The sequence below is a fragment of the Micropterus salmoides genome, unplaced genomic scaffold (genome assembly GCF_014851395.1).
Source record: "Micropterus salmoides isolate LMB-PRFRI ecotype aquatic unplaced genomic scaffold, ASM1485139v1 Ms_hic_scaffold_19, whole genome shotgun sequence".
Classification (NCBI taxonomy): Eukaryota; Metazoa; Chordata; class Actinopteri; order Centrarchiformes; family Centrarchidae; genus Micropterus; species Micropterus salmoides.
Genome location: NW_024041039.1, coordinates 32,967,922 through 32,990,264, shown reverse-complemented (window position 1 = coordinate 32,990,264; position 22,343 = coordinate 32,967,922). Strand labels below are relative to the sequence as shown.

General features: G+C 42.2%; 1 protein-coding gene across 1 annotated transcript in view; it reads right to left on the bottom strand.

Moving 5' to 3' along the window:
* gabrg1 (gamma-aminobutyric acid type A receptor subunit gamma1) overlaps positions 1 to 22,343 on the bottom strand; it is a 50,257-nt gene that overhangs the window by 7,580 nt on the left and 20,334 nt on the right. The window contains exons 2-3 of the mRNA XM_038729420.1: positions 10,029 to 10,249; positions 9,649 to 9,731 (exon numbers count right to left, since the gene is read on the bottom strand). Coding sequence (XP_038585348.1) covers positions 9,649 to 9,731; positions 10,029 to 10,249 — 304 coding nt within the window. The remainder of the gene's footprint in view (positions 1 to 9,648; positions 9,732 to 10,028; positions 10,250 to 22,343) is intronic.

The following is a 22,343-nucleotide window of genomic DNA, read 5'->3' as shown; positions in this document are numbered from 1 at the left end:
CCATGCTTTTTTTTCTTTTTTTTTTTACGTTATTTGAGTTACTGTTGACTTTCTGTCATCTCGAACCAGTCTGCCCATTCTAATCTGACCTCTGACATCAACAAGGCATTTTCATCCACACAACTGTCGCTCACAGGATATTTTCTCTTTTTTGGACCGCTCTCTGTAAACCCTAGAGATGGTTCTGCGTGAAAATCCCAGTAGATCAGCAGTTTCTGAAATACACAGACCAGCCTGTCTGGCACTAACATCCATGCTAGTTCAATCTCACTTAAATTTCCTTTCTTCCCCATTCTGATGCTCGGTTTGATCTTCAGAACTTATGGGGTCAGATTTTTTATGTACAGATGCCAACCATATTGTCTACCCAGAGAATTCACCAAACACTGCCACGTAACTAATTTCACTCATTGGGGACCTCCAGTCTCTTGGGTATGGGGTCAATGGAAGGTAAATGTGGGTGATGCTTTATGATATGTCCGGGGGGTCATGAATTTACGTGGTTCACCACATGTATCTGAACATGATAGTCTTACGTTGAGTGTACCCTAGGGAACAATCAAAGACATCATGTTCCCTTGGTGAGCTAGTGTTCCGACTCTGAGATTAGGATAAAAGCTGCAAACCTTTAAAGAAAAGCCTTTAAAGCAAACTGGGCCGCACATTCAGCATGGATGAGAGAGGCGACCCGCAGGGACAGAAAATTACAGGCAGGGACAGACCCCTCTAACAATTCTGCATTTCAGTGTGTCAAACTAGATCCGGACCTGGACTCGGTTCTCCCACAACCAAGTCAGCCAAACTCTGCTCCACCTACCGACCAACCTTCATCCGGAGCGGCAGAGGCAGCATAGCCACTGCCAGTAAAACAGAAAGAGGAGCAGAAACCTGTTGTTAAAAAGATTTGCCCGCATACCAAGCTAGCAGCAGCAGCAGCCGCAGCTTTGGGAGGGGGAGCAGTAGAAAAAGCAACCCCCACCCAGATGATTGTTGACCCTTCAGATGGGGGCAACCTGGGCACAGGTCTCAGGGGGTTATCCTGCAGAGGACATTAAATTGTCAAACCCTCTTGGGACGCAGAGGAGAACGCAGACTACAGAGCGGTGGTTGATCTTCTCTGTAAGAGAATAGAGGAACTATTTCCCCGGAAGCTGGACTGGGCACTTCTAACAGGGTGCACACAGAGATGTGACGAGAGGGTGGCAGATTTCCTAAACAGACTTTCTGAACTTCATGACATCCACAGCGGTCTGGTAAAGCCAAATGTGATGGGACCATCACATGACATCACCCTGTGGGAAGCCACTCTCAGAAACAACTTTCTCACCAGACTGAGACCAGAGATCACCAACATGGTGAAACACCACTGTTTGACATGGCAACATGGTCACATGGACATTATTCAAAGACATGCCATCCATGCCGAGGATTTCCTCCTGAACAAAAAGGATCAGAGAGAGCAGCAGAAAGACAGGCTGTAAATGGCACAGCCGGAGGCAAATGAAAAGGACGTGGCAGATCTGATGCTTGTTATATCTGCAAAAAGCACGGACAACATCAGATCCAAATGGTACATCGCAAAAGATTCTCTGCTGTAGTGACTGCAGTGCAGATTTTCAAATGACAAATGTGACAACATTGGGGCGGCTGTGGCTCAGGAGGTAGAGCGGGTTGGCCATTAATCGGAAGGTTGGCGGTTCAATCCCCGTCTCCCGTACGTGTCGAAGATGCTCAACCCCGAATTGCCCCTGCCGGCTGTTCCGCCAGTGTGTGAATGTTAATGTTAGTTTCTGTTTGAGCACTTAGGCTCAGTGTATGAATGTATATGACTGGTGAATGCAGATGTAGTGTAAAAGCGCTTTGAGTGGTCGAAAAGACTAGAAAGACAATATACAAATACGGAGCATTTACATTTACAACAGATGGTAAAACAAAGACTGATAAACACATTTTTGTTAAAGATGTCTCAGACATTCCTGAGTTAAGTGAAGTGCCATCATGCTTGTGGGCACAGGGTAAGTATGATGTAGAGCTAATTAAAGGTGCGGAACCTGTAGTTATCAACCCAAAATCCTCATACAGACCATGTCAAAATCAATATCCTTTGATTCTCTCCTGAAAACAGGAGTGATTGTGCCTTGTGAAAAATCTCCTGTGAGAACTCCAATCTTCCCAGTGAAGAAAATCCGTGACGCCGGACAGCCAGATAAGTGGCGTTTTGATCAAGACTCAGCAGTGTACGTACGTGCGCCAAATGGCCCAAACCCTCACACGATTCTCTCACAGATACCACCTGACAGTAAATGGTTTTCTGTCGTAGACTTGGCAAATGCATTTTTCAGCATCCCAGTGGATGCTGGAAGCCAGTACTGGCTTTTTCCTTTGACGGTAAAATGTATACGTTTTCCAGGCTCTGTCAAGGATTTTGTGAATCGCCAACGATCTGCTGCATTAAAGGAAAACTTAGACTCACTCACTCTGACAGAAGGGAGTGTTCTTCTTCATTATGTTGATGACATCATGATTTTTTCAGCCACGAGAGAGGCCTGTGTAAAAGACACACTGGCTCTGCTAAAGCATCTGGCTGAAAACGGTCACTAAGCGAGTATCAAAACTACAGTTTGTTTCTGAGAAAGTCACTTTCCTGGGCCATGTGATCATGGCTGAAGGAAATACCCTCTCTGAATAGAGAATCAAAGCCATCCAAACAATTCCAAAACCAGAAACTAAAAAGCAGGTTATGAGTTTTCTGGAAATGACTTCATACTGCAGACAATGGATTGTAGGCTATGCAGAAATAGAGAGCCCCCTTACGGAAAATGTGCACGGGAAGGGCCTTGCAGCAAAAGACAAGGTGCACTGGACACCTGAAGCTGAAAAGGCTTTCGTTTATTTAAAGCTAGCTCTTCAGTCTCCACCGACCCTGGGTCTTCCCGACTGTAACAAACCTTTCACCCAGATAGTTGATGAGAAGGGGGGGGTACATGACCTAAGTAGTACTACAAGACCATGGGGGACGACTGAGACCTGTAGCTTATTTTTCATCCAAACTGGACTCTGTTGCACCAGGGCTGCCAAACTGCCTGAGAGCCGTGGCAGCTGCCGAAAAAGCAGCCATGGCTTCACGTGACATTGTGGGTTACTCAGACTTGACATTGTTGGTCCCACGTGCAGTGTCGATGATTTTGCTTGAACAAAAAACATCTCATCTCTCCACAGCCAGGTGGCTGAGATACAACACTGTGTTGCTTGATATGGCTAACATTACTGTTAAGAGATGCACTGTACTAAATCCTGCTACTCTCCTCCCAACTCCAGATGAAGGACAGCCGCATGATTGTGTTGCAGTCATAAGAGAAGCCTGCTCCCCAAGGGTAGACTTGCAGGAGACTCCTAACGAACCTAGACATGGAGTTTTTTGAGGACGGCTCAGCATCACGTGATCCAGCAACTGGTAAAAATAGAGCAGGTTTTGCAGTAACTACTTTGCATGAGACAACTTTGGCTCCCTTCAAACTATTCTGCACAAGCAGCAGAGCTAGCTGCACTGACAGAAGCATGTAAATATGCAAAGGACAAAACTGTAAACATATTTACAGACAGCCGTTATTCTCGGGGGGTTATTCATGATTTTGGGAGATTGTGGGCGAACTGGAAGTTTTTAACATCCACAGGCAAACTTATTGCTCATCACAAACTGGTTGCTGACCTACTTGATGCTGTGCTGTTGCCCAAAATGGTTGCTGTGTGTAAATGTGACGCTCACACTAACAAACTTGATCCTATCTCACAGGGGAATGCCATAGCTGACCTTGCAGCAAAGGCTGCAGCAAAAAAAACACTACCCAATGTACTGTTTTAACTGACTCGCCGTTGACCCCTACAGCTGATTTGCAGGAATTACAGATGAGGCCCAGCCCTGAGGAAAGAGCTGTTTGGAAGAAAGCAGGCTGCACATTTTCTGACAAAGTGTGGTATGGGCCTGATGAGAAGCCATGCCTGCTTAAGTATCCGTTTCCTTATTATGCTAAGTTGACACACGGTAAGGACCATGTATCAAAAGGGAGTATGTCACAGGAAATAAACAGATACTGGTTCACAAAGGGGTTCTACAACTTCTCCCAGAAGTTTTGTCAAAGTTGCATGATTTGTGCAACTAACAATGTGGGACGGCCGATTCAGATCCCACAGGTGGCACATCCACCCCCAAACAAACCATTTGAGCACCTGCAAATGAACTTCATTGAACTGACACCGTCACAGGGAAGAAATATTGTCTTGTCATGGTAGATATGTTTCCTAAATGGGTAGAGGCATTTCCAAGATCTAAACAGGACGCAGCAGCAGTTGCAAAAGCTTTGATAAGCCAGATCATTCCTCGCTGGGGAATCCCAGTTAAGATCTCCAGTGGTAACAGCACACCTTTCATTAGTGCAGCACTGAAGAGTGTAGGGGAGTATATGGGGATTGATCTGAGGCAACACTGTGCTTATCATCCAGCTAGCGGAGGTGCAGTTGAAAGAGAGAATGGCACATTGAAAAACAAGATTGTTAAATGTTGTGAAGAAACAGGTTTAACATGGACAAAAGCTTTGCCGATCGTTTTAATGCACATGAGAAGCCAGATGAGGGGCAAAGGGGGTCTCAGTCCTTTTGAAGTCCTATTTGGCAGACCATTGAACACGGGGATTGGGCCAGTAAAAAGACAACTCCCTGATACCAGCCAATGTAAGGAAGAAATGTTGAGATATTGTGCTAATTTGTCCTCTGTGCTTTCTTTAATTCACATACAGGTCAAAAACACCATCCCGAAGGCCGCAGAAAATAAACTACATGATCTAGAGCCAGGGGACTGGATTGGCATGCTCGCAGGTGGACTGGACCATTTCAGATACTGCTAAACAGAAAGCAGTAAAAGTGGCTGAAAGAGCAACTTGGATTCACACCACCCACTGCAAACGAGTGCCAAAGCAACCAAAAGGCCTCAGACCAGAAGATCGAGATCAGTGAGTGAGCTGAGCTTTCCCCTGCCTTGTGTTCCTAGGGAGGGAGGGGAGTGGAGGTCTCTGAGACCACCTAGAACCACTAATCTCCCAAACACTCACTGCGCGCACACTGATTACAGGGGTAGGCAAGGTGACACAACTGATAAGATATGATGCCAGAAATCAACAGATGGCTCTGGAGAGGTGACAGACCGAGAGAAAACGGAGGCATTGTTCTGCTCACTGTCATCATCGTCCTGTCGTTAACTCCACACGTGGAGACAACAAACTTAGGCCTGACTGAGGGACAGATCCAGGCCGAAGAGGAGGAGTCACACATCCTCCCTGACAGCCCAGCTGGGCTGAAATACAATGCATGGTATGCAACCAAAATGACCAATCAGAGCTGTTATGCGTGTGCACAGCTCCCTCATAGAGTGGGGAACTCCATACCAGTGAAACCCAGACCATTAAATGTTTCAGAGACACTAGGAGCCCTGTTAACCTTCACTCAAGGGTTTCCCAGGGTGGGCCGAGAAGTTAAGGATATGACCAAGGCACTTGAACTGTGTAACATCAGCTTGGTCAACTTTGGGGACTCCACAACCCGATTCTGGAACACGTCTCAACAGAGCAGAACATGTACAAGCCCATCATGACAACGAATCCAACAGCCCGAACCGGACTGGTGAGTTTCACCAGACAATGTCTCACAGCAAGAGATCGTTTCCTGAGAACATCATCATATAAGCAGACGGTTACAGCAACCTGCGGCACCACATGGGATAATGGAGCCAGGACGGAGTGCAAGTGGGCACAGCCGTACATCGCCCCACTGAACCGCCCAGGGAGCGACAACCCGGTTCTTACAATCCCTTCTTCTGGCGGCTATGGAGCGCTGAGACAACACGTGTGGATATGTGGGCAACATGTGTATCTAGTCTTGAGACCTGGACGGTGTGGGACGTGTTATCTTGCTCACTTCTGTCACCATCCTGCCCACTCTGAGCCGTTTCCACCCTCACACCCACTGTGCAGGGCCTCAGAAATGTGGCGTTGCAAAACAGAATGGCACTGGACCTGATGCTGGCAACTCAAGGCGGAGTTTGCCACATAATTGGGACGGACTATTGTACATACATCCCAGATGCCTCGGACAACATGACTCATGTTGTCTCACACCTGAATGATCTAAGTCAGGACTCACAGAACACTGGGGGATGGGACATGTGGTCGTGGCTGACAACAGGCGGATGGAACAATGTGTTTATAAAAATGTTGACCACACTGTTTGTCATTCTTGGTGCTTTCCTCCTCCTGACATGCTGTGTTATCCCTTGTGCTAGATCTATGATCGCCGCAGCAATTAAATCATCTATGGGTCAGTACATAACAACTACCAACTGCACCCATTGATTTAATGGAGTGGATCCCACCTTTCAGAGGAGATGAAAGTGAAGTTTAATCTGAATCATTTGTAAGTTTCTTAGTTATCTTCTGGATTTTGCAAATGTAATTTCATTTTACATTTTGCATAATTAATAAAGTGTTTGCATTGTGTCTTATATTCTATTCTGACATTTTTACATTTCTTACATTGTATTTTTATTCCTTATATTGTCATATTCTTCATCACCTTCTCTTCAAGTACTGCTAAAGTTACATGAAATGTTTCTATTCGCATTATGTTGTGTTAGCATAATATGCTAAAAGGGAGTAATGTAATGGGAATTTCATGAGAACCATCTCCAAACACTGCCATGTAACTAATCTCAGTCATTGAGGACCTCCGGTCTCTTGGGTATGGGGTCAATGGAAGGTAAATGTGGGTGATGCTTTATGATATGTCCGGGGGGTCATGACTTTAAGTGGTTCACCACATGTATCCGAACATGATAGTCTTACGTTGAGTGTCCCCTAGGAACCAATCGAAGACATCATGTTTCCTTGATGAGATAGTGCTCCGACCCTGAGATTAGGATAAAAGCTGCATGTGCTGAGATACTGCAGCTCTGCAGCACTGCAGATGTTACTCTGATGCGTGTGTCTGCAAAAGACTTGAATAAAATTCACAGAAAGACAAGTGTTTGCCTGAGCTGTTTATTTAAAAACACTTTTCCCACCGCACCTACCTGGACCTTTACCTGCATTCAGAGCGGGTGCCATCTCCACTGCCACTGTCTTTAAACATTTTGAAAATAACACTTACATCAGAATGCTGTTTGCTGATTTCAGTTCAGCATTCAACACAAACACCCCTATGAAACTGTTCTGAAATGAATGGGCTTGAGTCTCTGCAACTGGAAATTGGCATACTCAAAAATGGACACCATACAGTTTGGATTGATTAGTCACACCTCCACTCTCATGCTGCCTCCCAGGGCTGTGCACTCAGCCCTCTTCTGTTCACACTGTACACCCACAACTGCAAATAAATTAAGCTTGAACCTTATCCTATAGGCAAATAAAACCACTTGTTTTGCAGTCAGAAAAATATTGTGGTTATGTTTAAGGTATGGGAAAGGATGACTTAATAGTTAAAGAAAACATTATTGACTGTAAAAGAAAGGACATGGGCCAAGATCTCTGGTGTTGAAGTCACGTGCTTTGACTTCACACCTCTTTTAAAAGTTATGCATTGGTATAACAATGCCACATCCATCAATACAACTGAGGGAGCATTATTTGCACAACTGCAAGAGCATGCTTGCTTGTATGAATATTTATGTTTTTTAGGCATTTAAACAAATGACCAATGCTGTTGTTTTTCAGGTAAGGTCTCTGTATGTATGTGAAATTATGACTTGTGCTCATTTGATGACATTTAATGTGACTGTACTGGTCCTGACATTTGCCCTGAACAATATTTTTTTAATATATAATACACAGAGTGTGGAAGATTAAAGGTGGAGTAAGTGATTCTGGAAAAATCCTAAACCATGAAAAATACCATGATATACAGAGATCAACAACACCGCAATAATGTACTGTAACTAATGTTAGCTAAGTTGTGGGTTAGCAAACTGTGGCTACAGCTGCTACTACAAAGCTAACATAATGATGAGACGGTCCCAGAGCCAGCACAGCAGTTCCAGACAGCGATGCTCACAACTCTCCTGCTGCTATAGCTAACATCATAACAACCAGGGCTGGATTGGGACAAAAAATAGGCTCTGGCATTTTTAGCCTCACCTCAGCCATTAGGACAGTTAGCCAAAGTTAAGACTGCATTAGGAAACTATGCTAGCAAAAACAACGTCAAATAGCTTATGCAGCGCTGTATGACAGGGAGTGATCCCCAGCAGTAGGTGACAGTCTCACTTTATGATAGTGTTATGATTATGTTATTATCGTTGACCTTAATTGAACAAATCATCATCATTGTCACTATGGCACACACCCTGCACAAGGGCGTCACTTTGTGCTGAAAAGTGGTGGGGACATTTGAGGGCTCAGATTAGGCGTGTGATGAAACACAATACGTGCATGAGACGTATCATTGCACAAGACTGGGGTCACGAGAACAAGACAAGAATATATGTTAATACTATTAAAAAATATCTATTCCCCCAGAAGATTTTGAGCATTAAACACTTAATTTGCTGTATTCTGGAGACATTTTCAGCCCCATTTTCTGGTGCAAATGTCTTTATTTTTATAAAGAACAAATTTAGGTGGCCGGTGACAAATCAGAATAATAATAATAAAATATTATAGAATATAATGCAGTAATCAGTAGCTTATTTTTTTTTAGCTTAAGTTACTGTTTTTGGACAACGCAGATGTTTCTTCTATATTTACCATGCATATGGCTTAACCTCTACTCTCCTCCTGCTCAGTCTGTCCCTCAGCCCTGTCACGATGACTCTCCTCTGCTTCGCTGACACACACCTCATCCTCTGCCTGGCAGTGGCCACAGCTCTCCTTTACTCCTTCAGGTCCCTGTGCCTGCACTACGTCGGGTACTGCACCTGATTTCGAAGCTACTGCAGCAGATATTGGTTATTTTTGCATGGCCCGCTGTCCGTGCTCTATGGCAGTAACAGTTAAATAAGTAAATTTTAGCCCAAAGGTTCGTCGGCCCACCGGACATTTGCCCGAGGTTTGCCAGATTACCAGTCCACCCCTGATAACAACAGCATATCTCAGTGAACTAGAAAGTTAGCTGAATGTCCGTGGGCATGTCATTTAAAGTTACTGACACAATCATGGCTGGAATGGCTGAAATAGTGTTTTGTCACAGCTAGCAGACCGTAAAAAGAATCTGAGAATTCACTGAATCTGACAAAAAGACATGTATTGGATTAGAATCGCTGACCCCACCTTTAAGATCATGACAAGACATGAGAAGCTAAAGCAAAATGCAAGAGAGAAATGAAGGATGACACAGACGGCATGAATCAGACTGGGAGAGGGTACATAATTCATTAAGTCTGTCAGAGAAAATGGAAGTGGTTGGCCTCCTCTCTCTGCTGGTGGTGCATATGATAGATTGGTACAGGCTGAGAGAGGGCAGCCTCAAGCAGATGGGCCTTTTGGCAAGGAGAAGGAACAAAAGCTTAGTCATTATGCTAGCCCATACAGAAACCCCTCTTTCTGGGCAAGTTACGGAAATCGAAATGGCGGGTTCAAAAATAGGAGGGGAAAACTCTTGACCACCTACAGCTTGAAAACTCCAGTGGACACGAGTGCTCATCCATTGGAAAGTTATGCAGCTTAAGGTAACACTCCGCATTAATAGTCAACCTGACAAAAACAGAATTATGAAAGAGAAAAAGTAAGTCTCAGCGATGTTTTTTTCCCCTCCCAAGTGTGACTGAACACAGTAAAGGTACTTCATGGTTCTCTTTGTAACTACACCAAAATACACCAAAAAATACTGACTATTAGGTCATGCTGTGATAGATTGGGGTCACCTAAAAGAGAACTACATAGTAAAAATATAGATGCACAAACTAAAACTGCACAAACAACAAGGATTTTTGAAGAGTTGACTGTGCAGCATTTAAAATGGCTACCAAAAAGGTTAGCAAACTGTCCTACCTCAGTGTGTACATGACTCTCCCATTGCTCCACAGCCTCAGGAGGCGGTTGGGAGTGGTGATCCAGTGGGCGTCTGATTTGCGAGAATTCCTGAAGAATGTGTCAGGAATCCAGATTTTGCCTACCATGTTACTGTTGAGCATGAGCAGCTTCATCGAACTATTAAACTTCAGTCGGCTGTCATACCATGTCTGGGCAAAGAAGATGTCAATGGTGTATTCCTGCATCAGAGTTAGGAAGAAACATGCAAATACAGACAATTAAAAAAGAAGGTCATTATACAAAAAATATCATGCCATGAAACTTGGTTTACACGTTCATCAATTCATCGTTTACTTTTGAGATGCCCTGACTTTTCATGTAGCGCCTTCATCATGTAAACATTTAAGTGGTGATGGAACAGTGGATAAGACACATCCCTTTGGTGTGAGAGACTTGGGTTCAATTCCCCACTCTGACACATGCATCAATGTGTCCCTAAGCAAGAGATTAATAATGTATATAATGATTCCTAATATTAATTGGTAATCTTCTCACCTTTACTCTAGGTAAGGCAAATTTATTTGTATAGCACATTTCAACAACAAGGCAATTCAAAGTGCATTACATAAAACATAAAAACATTATAGGAAATTTTAAAAATAGGACAGTCAGTGTAAAACAGATTAATGTCTTGCAGTGCAAGACATTAATCCACAGCCTTACATTTGATTTAATTAAAGGCAGTGGTAAAAAGAAGTCTTAAGTCTTGATTTGAAAGAAAGACAGTTTCAGCAGGCCTGCAGTTTTCTGGGAGTTTGTTCCAGATATACGGAGCATAAAAACTGAACGCTGCTTCTCCATGTTAAGTTTTGACTCTGTTGACAGACAGCAGACCTGCTCCAGACGACCTGAGAGGTCTGATGGTTCATAACGAAGCAGAAGATCAGAAATGTATTTTGGCCCTAAACCATTTAGTGCTTTATAAACCAACAGCAGGATTTTGATAACAATTCTTTGAAAGACAGGAAGCCAATGTAAAGACCCCAGAACTGGAGTGAAGTGATCCACTTTTTTGGTCTTTGTGAGGACTCAAGCAGCTGCATTCTGAATCAGCAGCTGCTGAGACATAAGTCCTTTAATCCTTGATATATTCTTCAGGTGATAGTAGGCTGACTTTGTAATTGTCTTAATGTGGCTCCTCAAATTCAGGTCTGAGTCCATGACACCAAGATTTCTGGCTTGGTCTGTGGTTCTAATCATTACAGATTACAGAAGCGGAGCACTGACTTTCAATTGTTTTTAGCCTGTCGACAGTAGCAAACAGGGCACCTGCATTATTTGTGTTTTTGGTGATGATGTCAGAGAAGAAGGACCGTCTTGCATTTCTCAATTCTAAATTACAAATGCGAAGTCTCCCTTTATAGACATCATAATGAACCTGGAGACTTGTTTTCCACCACCTGCATTCAGCTTTTTGCCACTCTCTCTTTTGAGTTCTAACCAGCGTGGCATTTCTCCATGGAGATCTTCTCTTGCCGGAGACCAGCTTCACCTTGGCTGGTGCAATGGCATCAATAACATTTGCAATTTTTGAAGTGAAATTATCTACAAGTGATATGCCATTTTGTGATTACCTCTGTTTGTACATTTTTGTGCATGCAGATAGCACTCTCAAAGAAAACACAGAAATGATCAGAGAGAGCAACATCAGTCACCACAACCTTGGAAATGTCCAGACCCTTGGAGATGACTAAGTCCAAAGTGTGCCCCTTATTGTGTGTGGGCTCCGTCACATGTTGAGTCAGTCCATAATTATCAAGAACACAACACAGTTCTATAGTCCCTCTATCCTGGGGGTTGTCAACATGGATATTAAAATCACCAACAATAACCACACAGTCAAAGTCAATACAGATTATAGACAGCAGTTCACCAAAGTCATCAAAAAAGTTTGCACAGTATTTAGGGGGCCTGTAGATATTTAGAAAAATAACTCGAGAAATGGAATTCAGCTGAAGAGCCACATATTCAAAAGAAGCAAAATTCCCATAAAACGTGTTTGCATGGGAGGGAGTTATTAAACAAAATGGCAACCTCCTCTCTTATGCACTCTAGCTTCACTCATAAAACTGAAGGTGCGATAGACGGTTTGAGTGAGATTACAATGTGAGCGTTTGTTTAATCTCATGAGACTTTGTAGTAATTCCAACATGGTGGCACGCAGCTAAACAAACATGCATGGACCTACGCCCCTGGAGCTGAGAGGAACTAATTTCAGCATTAACGACCTGTTTCCCTGGGAGATTCTGTGCAAACGCAGAGTCCTGTCCCCGATAAGGATTAAAGGAAAAACTTCCTTGGAGATGGATCACGGGCTGTCATCACGGTGAATAAACTTTACGTTGATGGCCAGCTGTACTGCATCCGAGACACCACTCTCTGGGTCTACTAGGAACCAAACCCAGCAACAGGTGACTGTATCACGGTGATTAACATCCGTTTTTTCTCGTCTCCTTTCATTTCATTACTCTATCATATATGGCAGGTTAATGGTTACAGTGCATGTCTCGATAGGATACTGTGGTTATCCCGTGACTAGCCTGTCCGATAACGTTCTGTGTATTTTCTTTCTTCTGTTAATGTTGCTCTTCCTCCGCCATTTACATGTCGATCAGCTCTGTGCTATGTTCATACACAGGCGTATGCGCACACACACACACACACACACACACACACACACAGGAGTTAGAGCGGGTTGGCCGTTAATCGGAAGGTTGGTGGTTCAATCCCAGCTCCCCCAGGCTGCATATCGAAGTGTCCTTGGGCAAGATACTGAACCCCGAATTGCCTCTGGTGGCTGTTCCACCAGTGTATGAATGTGTGTGAATGTTAGTTTCTGTTTGAGCACTTAGGCTCAGTGTATGAATGTGTGTGAATGGTGAATGCAGATGTAGTGTAAAAGCGCTTTGAGTGGTCGAAAAGACTAGAAAGGCGCTATACAAGTATGGAGCATTTACACACACACGCATATATTAGATCAGAATCAGAAGGAGCTTCAGTGTTTTAACATACAAGGAATTTGCTGTGGTGATAAGGTGCTACACGTAGACAAACATACAGTCATCAAAATAAATGTAGAAATATATAAATATAGAATGGAAGAACAACGTTACACATATATACATGTGCATTATTCTGGGTCTATGCCGTGCAGAAGTAACGCAACGGAAGAGAATATAGTGTACACATAAATATATAAACTGACAACATAAAAATATACAACAACAAAGATCAACAATCAACAACAAATATGGGCGACGTGCCAGGTCTGTGCCCAACACAATATGAAACAGTATTTACATGTGCAGAGACATTTGTATCATTTGCAAGGAGGGAGTGTCAGTGGGGGACCCGGGCCTTGTTATTGAGGCTAGTTGCAGATGGGAATAAACTGTTTTTGTGGGGAGAGGTTTTAGTCCTGATGGACCGCAGCCTCCTGCCAGAGGGGAGAGTGTGAAACAGTTTGTGTCCGGGGTGGGAGGGGTCAGCTGCAATCTTTCCTGCTTGCCTCAGAGTCCTCGAGGCGAACAAGTCCAGAAGAGAAGGAAGATTGCAACCAATCACCTTCTCTGCAGAGCGAATGATACGCTGCAGCCTGCCCTTGTCCCTGGCAGTGGCAGCAGCGTACCAGATGGTGATGGAGGAGGTAAGGATGGACTCAATGATGGTGGTGTAGAAGTGCACCATCATTGTCTTTGGCAGGCTGAACTTCTTCAGCACCTTATCACCACACTTGAGGTCCTGGGAAATGATGGTGCTCAGGAAGCGGAAGGAGTCCACAGTGGTGACTGGGGAGTCACACAGGATGATGGGTGTAGGTGGGGTTGTGCTCTTTCTGAAGTCAACGAGCATCTCCACAGTCTAAAGAGTGTTGAGCTCCAGACTGTTCTGGCTGGCCCAGCTGCTTTGCGGGGTTTCTGCCTCCTGAAAAGACCGTTGACTTCCCTCTCTGTGATGGAGAGAGGAGGGGAGGGGGTGGAGCTGGCCAGCTCTGAGGAGGGAGGGGAAGAAGTGGTGGACTGAGCCTGAAGCTGAGCAGAGGAGTCACGGGGGATGGTGTCCGATTGACTCTCAAAGTGGCAGTAGAACTGGTTCAGCTTATTTGCGAGGCGAGAATCATTTATGGAGTGGGGGACTTTGGGTTTATAGTTTGTGATCTGTCTGAACCCCCTCAGACACAAGTGGTGTCGTTTGCAGAGAACTGCTAAACCTGTATTTTAACGCCCTGCACCCGGCCCTGTCACCACTCCTAAATGCCTCCTCCTTTTTCAACCTTAGCTGTCTGAGTTTAGCTGTAAACCAGGGTTTGTCATTATGCACACAGGCACATACAGGATGCACACAGACACACACACAGGCACATCCAAGATGTACACAGACACACACACACACACAGGCACATACAAAATGCACACACACACACGCACACACACACACACACGGGCGCACACACACACACACACACACACACATGCGCACACTAGATGCACACACACACATGCATACACAGGTACCTAACCAACAGTGCACCGTCAGTGTAAACCGCCAAGTTTGGACCTGTGTTTCTAGTCCTTTTGAAGTAAAATAAATATAATACAAAATTTACTTTTACGGTCTTTTAACATAATATTACTGCAAATGTGCTTTTAATATCTTAAATATCTTATTACACTAGTGCACTTATTTTAATTTTCTCTTAGGGGAATTCATTTTCTTCTGTGTGGGTTGGTCATTTTTATGACCTGTGTGGAATGGTAATGTATGCATTTTACATTTACACATTTTAAAGAGTTACTTTGTATTTACTCTTAATAACTGAATCTTAGACTGGTTTTGAATCACACATCCACTACACTCTGTTAAGGCTATGTGGATATCTTTAGGGCGTTCGTTTTAAAGTAATTTATGAATATAGTGAGGTCAGAGAACAGATAATGAGTTATCCTTTTTCTAATAAGGATAATTTGACATTCAAACTATAGCATGTATAACAAAAAAAAGCAAAACCAATAATAATACTTATGAGAAAAATATAATCTCAACTAAGCAGTCTGTTGACACATGATTGGATAATATGCTTTTGTAACAAAACTTCAAGGCTCCGCTATAGTAGATTTCCTAACTAATATTAAGCTTCAGACTGTAAGATAAAGGGCAACCCAAATAAATTGATGTAGCATTAATGTACTGATGAGTTTTCATCAGGAATGCATAGTATTTTCAGGTTTGCATTAGGCCTACAGCAAAAAAGGTTCACACTAGTATAGCATTAAATGACAGGAATCCACTGTTGGTTGCTACATAACAACACGTCCCCTCTTAGATAGTATGGAGCAACAGTGACACTCCAACATCCAGCATCAATAATTATTCTGCATGATTTGTTATTATGTTTTTGTAATGAAAGATAAAGTCTCAGCTTTAATGGATGGCTTAAACATTTTCAATCTTGACACTGCATTAAAATAAAAAGGCTGCCCACAAGTTAGGGGAGTCATAAGTAAAACTTTACCAACTTAAACCTTCAAGAGCCAGAAGTTTGATCCTCCACCTGAGAAGCTGCTGTCCTTTGCTAAGAAATGTGTAACCCACATTACCCATAAGAAAAATACTGTTACCGATGACATGAAATCCAGAGGCAAAGTCGATCCCTTGGTGAAGTGTGGAATGTTGAAAATGCTGGTTTAGTTACAGACTAGCAAGCTAAGATGTACCTGTGTACTTTATGGACAGGCCCTAATATAAAGGGCTACCCAAACGAATTGATGAGGCATTAATGTCCTGATGAGTTTTCATCAGGAATGCATAGTATTTTCAGGTTTGCATTAGGCCTACAGAGAAAAAAGTCCACACTTGTATGGCATTAAATGACAGGAATCCACTGTTGGTTGATACATAATGACACATGTCCCCTCTTAGATAGTATGGAGCAACAGTCCAACTCCAACATCATTAAATATTGATATGATTTGTTATTATTGTTTTGTGATGAAATATGAAGTCTCCACTTTAGTGGATGGCTTAACCATTTTCAATCTTGACACTGCATTAAAATGAAGGGTTGCCCACAAGTCAGGAAAGTCACAAGTACTTTAACATAAATAAATAAAAATTAGGAATAACATGGTCAGCAGCAAGATCCTTCATATAAATTTTTTAATTAATTGCTAAAAACAGATTTATTATCAAGTTTTACTAGACCTTTGAAATGGTTTAGCCCCCAAATTTTCCAAATATAATATTTAATTAATCAATTTTACTATGTACTTGTTTCTTTAATCTATATTTATAGGTGTGCATTTTGTTTGTTGATTTGCATTACAGAAATGTCCACTGTTGGCTGGTACATAATGAAACAAGTTCCCTCTTAGATAGCATGAATTGACACTCACACTGCAACATGGATGAGTAAAAAAAAAAAGTATGATTCTTAAAAGAAAATTATAATCTAACCTAAATAGAATCTTTAGTTACACTTATATGTGATAGGGAAGGCAACAGGTGTTTAGCACTAGGACCCAGGTAAAGGGGCAGAGTCTATAAATAGGGGAGGGAAGATCACCTGGTCCTTTCTTTCTGCTGTCACACACCTGAGAGAGCAGCTGAGGCCAGCCTTTGTTTGGTGCTTGATTGGGTAGGCTTTATTTTTAAATAGGTTTTACTTTTAAAAATAATGTTTAAAAATCTAAGGCTAATAATGCATGTCCAGAACTAGATCTTGATTTTATTAAAGACAAGTTGAATAATTGTTAAAAACCTGCTATTTATTAGACTTCGTGGTGGTGAGGGTCCAAAGCTTGGAGTGATTGTTTAAACACATCAGCTAAAGCACAGGTATGTGTAAGATGGTTTTAAACAAGATTTTAGCCTTTTTTTATATGAATGTAACAGGAATATTTGAAAAAATAGATCCCAGTCACCTGCATGCCTTCAACGGCGGGAGGGGAATGTGTTTCTAAGTCAAGCAAGGTATGATAATTGTTACATTTGCTTATGTTTTGTGAAATGTTTCTTTTAAAGTGTTCTTTGTATCTTACTGTGTTTCTGTTTGTATTGTTTCAAATTGACGTTATTAGGAGAGCCAACCACTGTTTTTTCCCACTGGTTAGTTTTATTGTGCTCACACTAGATCCTTGAATGGGCCATACTTTGTGTTTCTGGCTGTGTTAAAGGGGGAAACTGAAAGACACAGTAACTACTTTGCATGGGTGTTTTGTGTAATTAGTGTGTAGCATCCAGATATAGTGTTTTTCCATAGTATTTGGTTTAATTGGTTTGAGCGTGTGGGTTATTTCCTTATTTGTCTATCAGTTTGGTTATAATTTGTCGGTGCTCAATTCTACATCAGTTTCCCTGGTAATGCAGTCTAGTCCTGAACTGTGTTTCTTCTTTTGTTTTGATGTAACAAATAAAATTTACATTCCTATACTGATATAGTAGTCTCTGGTCCAGTTTGTTCTGGCACTTGTGTATGAAGTAGCGTTTGGTTTACATATAAATAAGGTCTATTGTTATGTAACAAGTAATCGTTTCCAAATAACTCTTTTCCAACTCATATGTTCTTCATTCAAAAGTAAAGTCTTGCTCATAACTTTTTCACTGGTAGTTTGAAACTTCGTAAGCACAAAACTTTACCAACTTAAACCTTCAAGAGCCTGAAGTTTGATCTTCCACCTGAGAAGCTGCTGTCCTTTGGTAAGAAACATGTCTACCATAAACAAAAGTACATCAAACCTATGTCTAATTGCCAGACAACATTTGCATTACTATGCAAATGTTACACTAAGTACTAGATAGTTAGTCAGAATTGTGTATATATTCTGGGTTCCTCAGAGAAGGTGCATGGTATCTTTGGTGTCTTGTGGAAGTGTTGAGTATGCAGTTTTCTGAAGGAGAAAAAACTAACTTAAAATTTCTCTACTATTCTTACTACTCGTTTACCAGTCATCCATTTATCAATCGGTCTATCTTAACAGTATGTAGACATATTTTACCTGTTCTTCTTTTCAAAAACCTTTATCTATCCGTCTTCAAGACCAAAGCAAGAGGTAAGTTGAACATTTTTACCAATCCCCCTTGAATGTTTTCATCAAGCTTGTTTGTAACTAAACTATCAAATTTCATTATAAACATGTACATATATAGTAATGTATAACAGTATATTCGCTTTATATAGCATAGTATATTCGGTTTGCCTACCACCCTGAGGTGGGAATCAAGGATGCCATCATCTACCTGCTCCAGCAAGCCCACTCACTTGGACAAGGCTGGTGACACTGTGAGGATCATGTTCTTTGACTTTGACTCCAGTGCCGTTAACACTATCCACCCTGTACTACTGCAGGATGAGCTCCAAAAGATGCATACCTCCGGAAACTCCATGGATATTGCAACACATTCTCATCTCAATGCGTCATAAATGACGCTTACAGACAACGTGACAAAGGTAAGGATGTTACGCTAAAGGTAACCTTCAGCGTACGTATAAAACGCCCCCGTTACCTACATTGCAGCAACACAAGGGGCCTCACGGCCAATGTGCCAGCAGGTAGGGTTAGCCGGTCGACATGCATACATTCAGTGACTTAGGTTTAGGTACTAACATTTCTGATGGTTGTGGTAAGGGTAGGGGCTTCAGGGGGCTGTCAACACCGCTAGCTAGCTACCACTTCCGGTCTGTACGGGACGCCCCAGAGTGTCTCTCAGAGACGCACCGTGTGCGTCTCTGTGAGACACACAGATGCTTTAGCATCAAATAACTACGCTTTGTCACTCTCTCTCAAATTGGTGGTATATGACGCCCTGAGATTAGAACGGATTTGATATTGACTACCTGACAGACAGACCACAGGAGGTGTCTGTCTGAGCAGGTGGTTAACAGTACTAGCTAACAAACTAAAGTGAAAGAGGATGGGCTGGTGAAAAGAAGAATCCGGGCAAGTTATTCCCTGATGTTGCCCATGGACACTGCAATTTCCTCTGGACTTCCACTATAATGGAAGTGGTGTGATATGCTAATAATTGGGAGAGTGAATGTTCCTCAAAAACTGAGAAGTTAGACAACATCAGACAGATATCAGAAATAAGATGAGGGAACTTGCCAGACTTGTTCTTGTGGCAAGAAAAATGGACAAAGGCATTGTCTTTTTGAAGGACTTGATCACCCAAGGAAAGTTTAACACAGTACTGTAAAACAAATGTCTGGGTTTGATAACAAACCGATTCTCTATTCCCTCAACAGCCCAAGACCTCCACATCCAGCATCTTCACATCCAAGATTGTCTGAGACCATCCACCCGGACAGCTGCTGCAAGAATCGGTTTGCATCCTCAAATAATTTCTGCACAAACTGTCAGGAACCATCTCAGGGAAGCTCATCTGCATGCTCGTCATCCTCTTCGCGGCCTCGACCTGACTGCAGTTTGCTGTCGTAACCGACTTGAATGGGCAAATACTCACATTCGATGGCGTCTGGCACTTTGGAGAGGTGTTCTCTTCATGGCTTCATGAATCCCAGTTTTCATCCCAGGGTGAGCAGTTACTGATGTCCAAATTGTAGATTGAGTGGCCTATGGTGGCGGTGGGGTTATGGTATGGGCAGGCGTGTTTTATGGGCAACAAACAGATGCATTTTATAGATGGCATTTTGAATGCACAGAGATACCGTGACAAGATCCTGAAGCTTGTGCCATTCATCCACGACCATCACCTCGTGTTGCAGCATGATAATGCACAAGCCCTATGTAACAAGGATCTGTTCACAATTTCTAGAAGCTGAAAACATCCCAGTTCTTGCATAGCCAGCATACTCACTGGTCATGTCACCCACTGAGGATGTTTAGGATGCTCTGGATCGGCGTATGCGCCAGCATGTTCCAGGTCCTGGCACAGCCATTGAAGAGGAGTGGACCAACTTTACACAGGCCACAATCAACAACCTGATCAACTCTATGCAAAGGAGATATGTTTGTGTGTGTGTTGCACATTTTCCAGTGGCCTTTTATCGTGACCAGCCTAAGGAACACCTGTGCAATATCCATGCTGTTTGATCAGCGTCTTGATATACCACACCTGTGAGGTGGATGGATTATCTCGGAAAAGAAGTGCTCTCTAACAAAGATTTTGACAGATTTGTGAACAATATTTGAGAGAAATAGGCCTTTTGTGTTCATAGAGAAAGGCTTAGATCTTTGAGTTCAGCTCATGATGAATGGGGGCAAAAACAAAAGTATTGCATTTATAACTTTGTGCAGTGTAAGAACACAGAAGGGGGGGACACATGAGGAACTTTCAGTTTAGGAGTTTGTGTGTGTCTGAGCTTAAAAGCACATTCAATAAACTTTGTTTTGTTCTGTATATTGTGCTGTTTTCTATTTATGGTTGAAGAACTTGTGTTATGAATAGCCATCAGACTTTGTGATGGTTCTGAAATGATCTATAGGTAACTCATCACTATTTCAATGGCTATTAAAATCACTAACACACATTTAAACTGTACATGCTAAAGAAACATTTAAGTTGACAATACTCTGATGTATAGACCTACTGTGTAAAGACCAATACTTGCTAAATATCAGTGTGAACTGCACCATTTGACAGCCCTCAAATATACTTCTCTATTCGCAAACAAATGTTTAACCCCACATTTCAAAAAGCTACAATGACAACATTGCTGGTGACAAAAGCACTACAGCTTATATATTTGGTTTAGATTATAATAAAAAAAGAATCGTCCTTTTTTTTGGTTATTTCTTTTTGTTCATAAAGTGCGTCTTAATGTCTCTGTGGACCTTTCTCTAAGGCTAAGAACAAATGTACTGCTGAAGCATGCTGTATAAATTGTTTTTGGTGTGTAAAGGATCAGACAGAATTTCAATTATTCAGAGACGGGCTTCATTTAGCACCTTAAATACCACATCATAAAATCTAAACACATACATATGAACATGCTCATCTGTAGGTAAAACCTTTTCAAAATTTCACACTTTAGGGTCGACATAATATGATTTCAACTGTACAAAAGTAGCTAACTAGCTTTATAATACTTCATAGTCTTTTTCTAAAGGGTAATGTGTGTCCAGTTATCTGTTTAAATATGTGCAGTTTCCCCACTTGAAAGAGAATATGTCTGAACTGGATTCCACTCAGTGACTAAACAGCTGTTTCTTTTTTTCTCTCCTTTTTTATTCTTGCAGATTTAGTTCATTTTTTATCTTGAGCTTCCATCAGTGCAATTCATCGTCAGTTATATGCCATTAGCCATTAAGTGAAAAACCTTTAAATAAACCCAAAAAGAAATGCATACTTATTTCACTTTAAAGTACATTAAGCAACCTCAGATCAACTACACATACATCAATACATTCAGCTCATTAAGCAACAGCATACAGCATTTTTCACAACATAGAATCTCAATCATATTCAGTAATATTAGACCATGTAATCCTTTTTACAAGCCATTTATCCCTCAAGTCCATAATAAGCCGCAGAAAGGAGGACATCTCAGACCTGCACAGTCTTACCGCCGGTCACGCCGCAGTCTTGCTCTTCCGCGGTATTTGTTTGTATGATCCACGCTCTATCCCGGAAACTGACGATGCCGTGCGTCTTTTTAAATGCACCATGTAGCCATCAGCATTGGTTGGTTCCGTTTGATCTCCTCTCTGCAGTCTGTCCGTCAGTGGCCGCTTATTACTTTATTTAATTTTTATTTATTTTGTCTTCCCCTAAGACCCGCTACATTTCAATTCTAGTTTGACTTGACACCTCCCACTCGATCTTCCATGGACACACTAGGAAGAATGCCAACTTCAAAGGCAAACTTAGCTTTCTGTCTTCAAATAAATCTAAGATATATTTCTGGCTGGACTCTCCATGTCTTCTTCAGCAGGTAGCAGGACAACCAATCTCCTAACATCCCTGTGAAGAACAGTAGCTTGGATCTTTTCCTTTTTCTCATCAGAACTTTGGTGCCTTGCTTTTGATTTTTGAACTCTTGTCACAGAAACACAGTAACTTGGAAAGATCCAACTTTTTTCATCTCTCTGGAACCAGTCGGTTCACCCTGCCTCTGGAGTGCTTCCCAGTCCTTTCTCCTCCTATGAAAATAACATTTATTTCCAGTGAACTTTGGAAGAGTCGCCGGTTTCAATTTGATGGTTGCGATAGGATAATTTGGAGTCATTGCTATCTGTGAAAGGCATTCAGCCTCTTCCTTTATCCTTGCCTCTATAAAGTCAGCCTTTCTGGAAACCAACTTGGGGATGGTAAGTT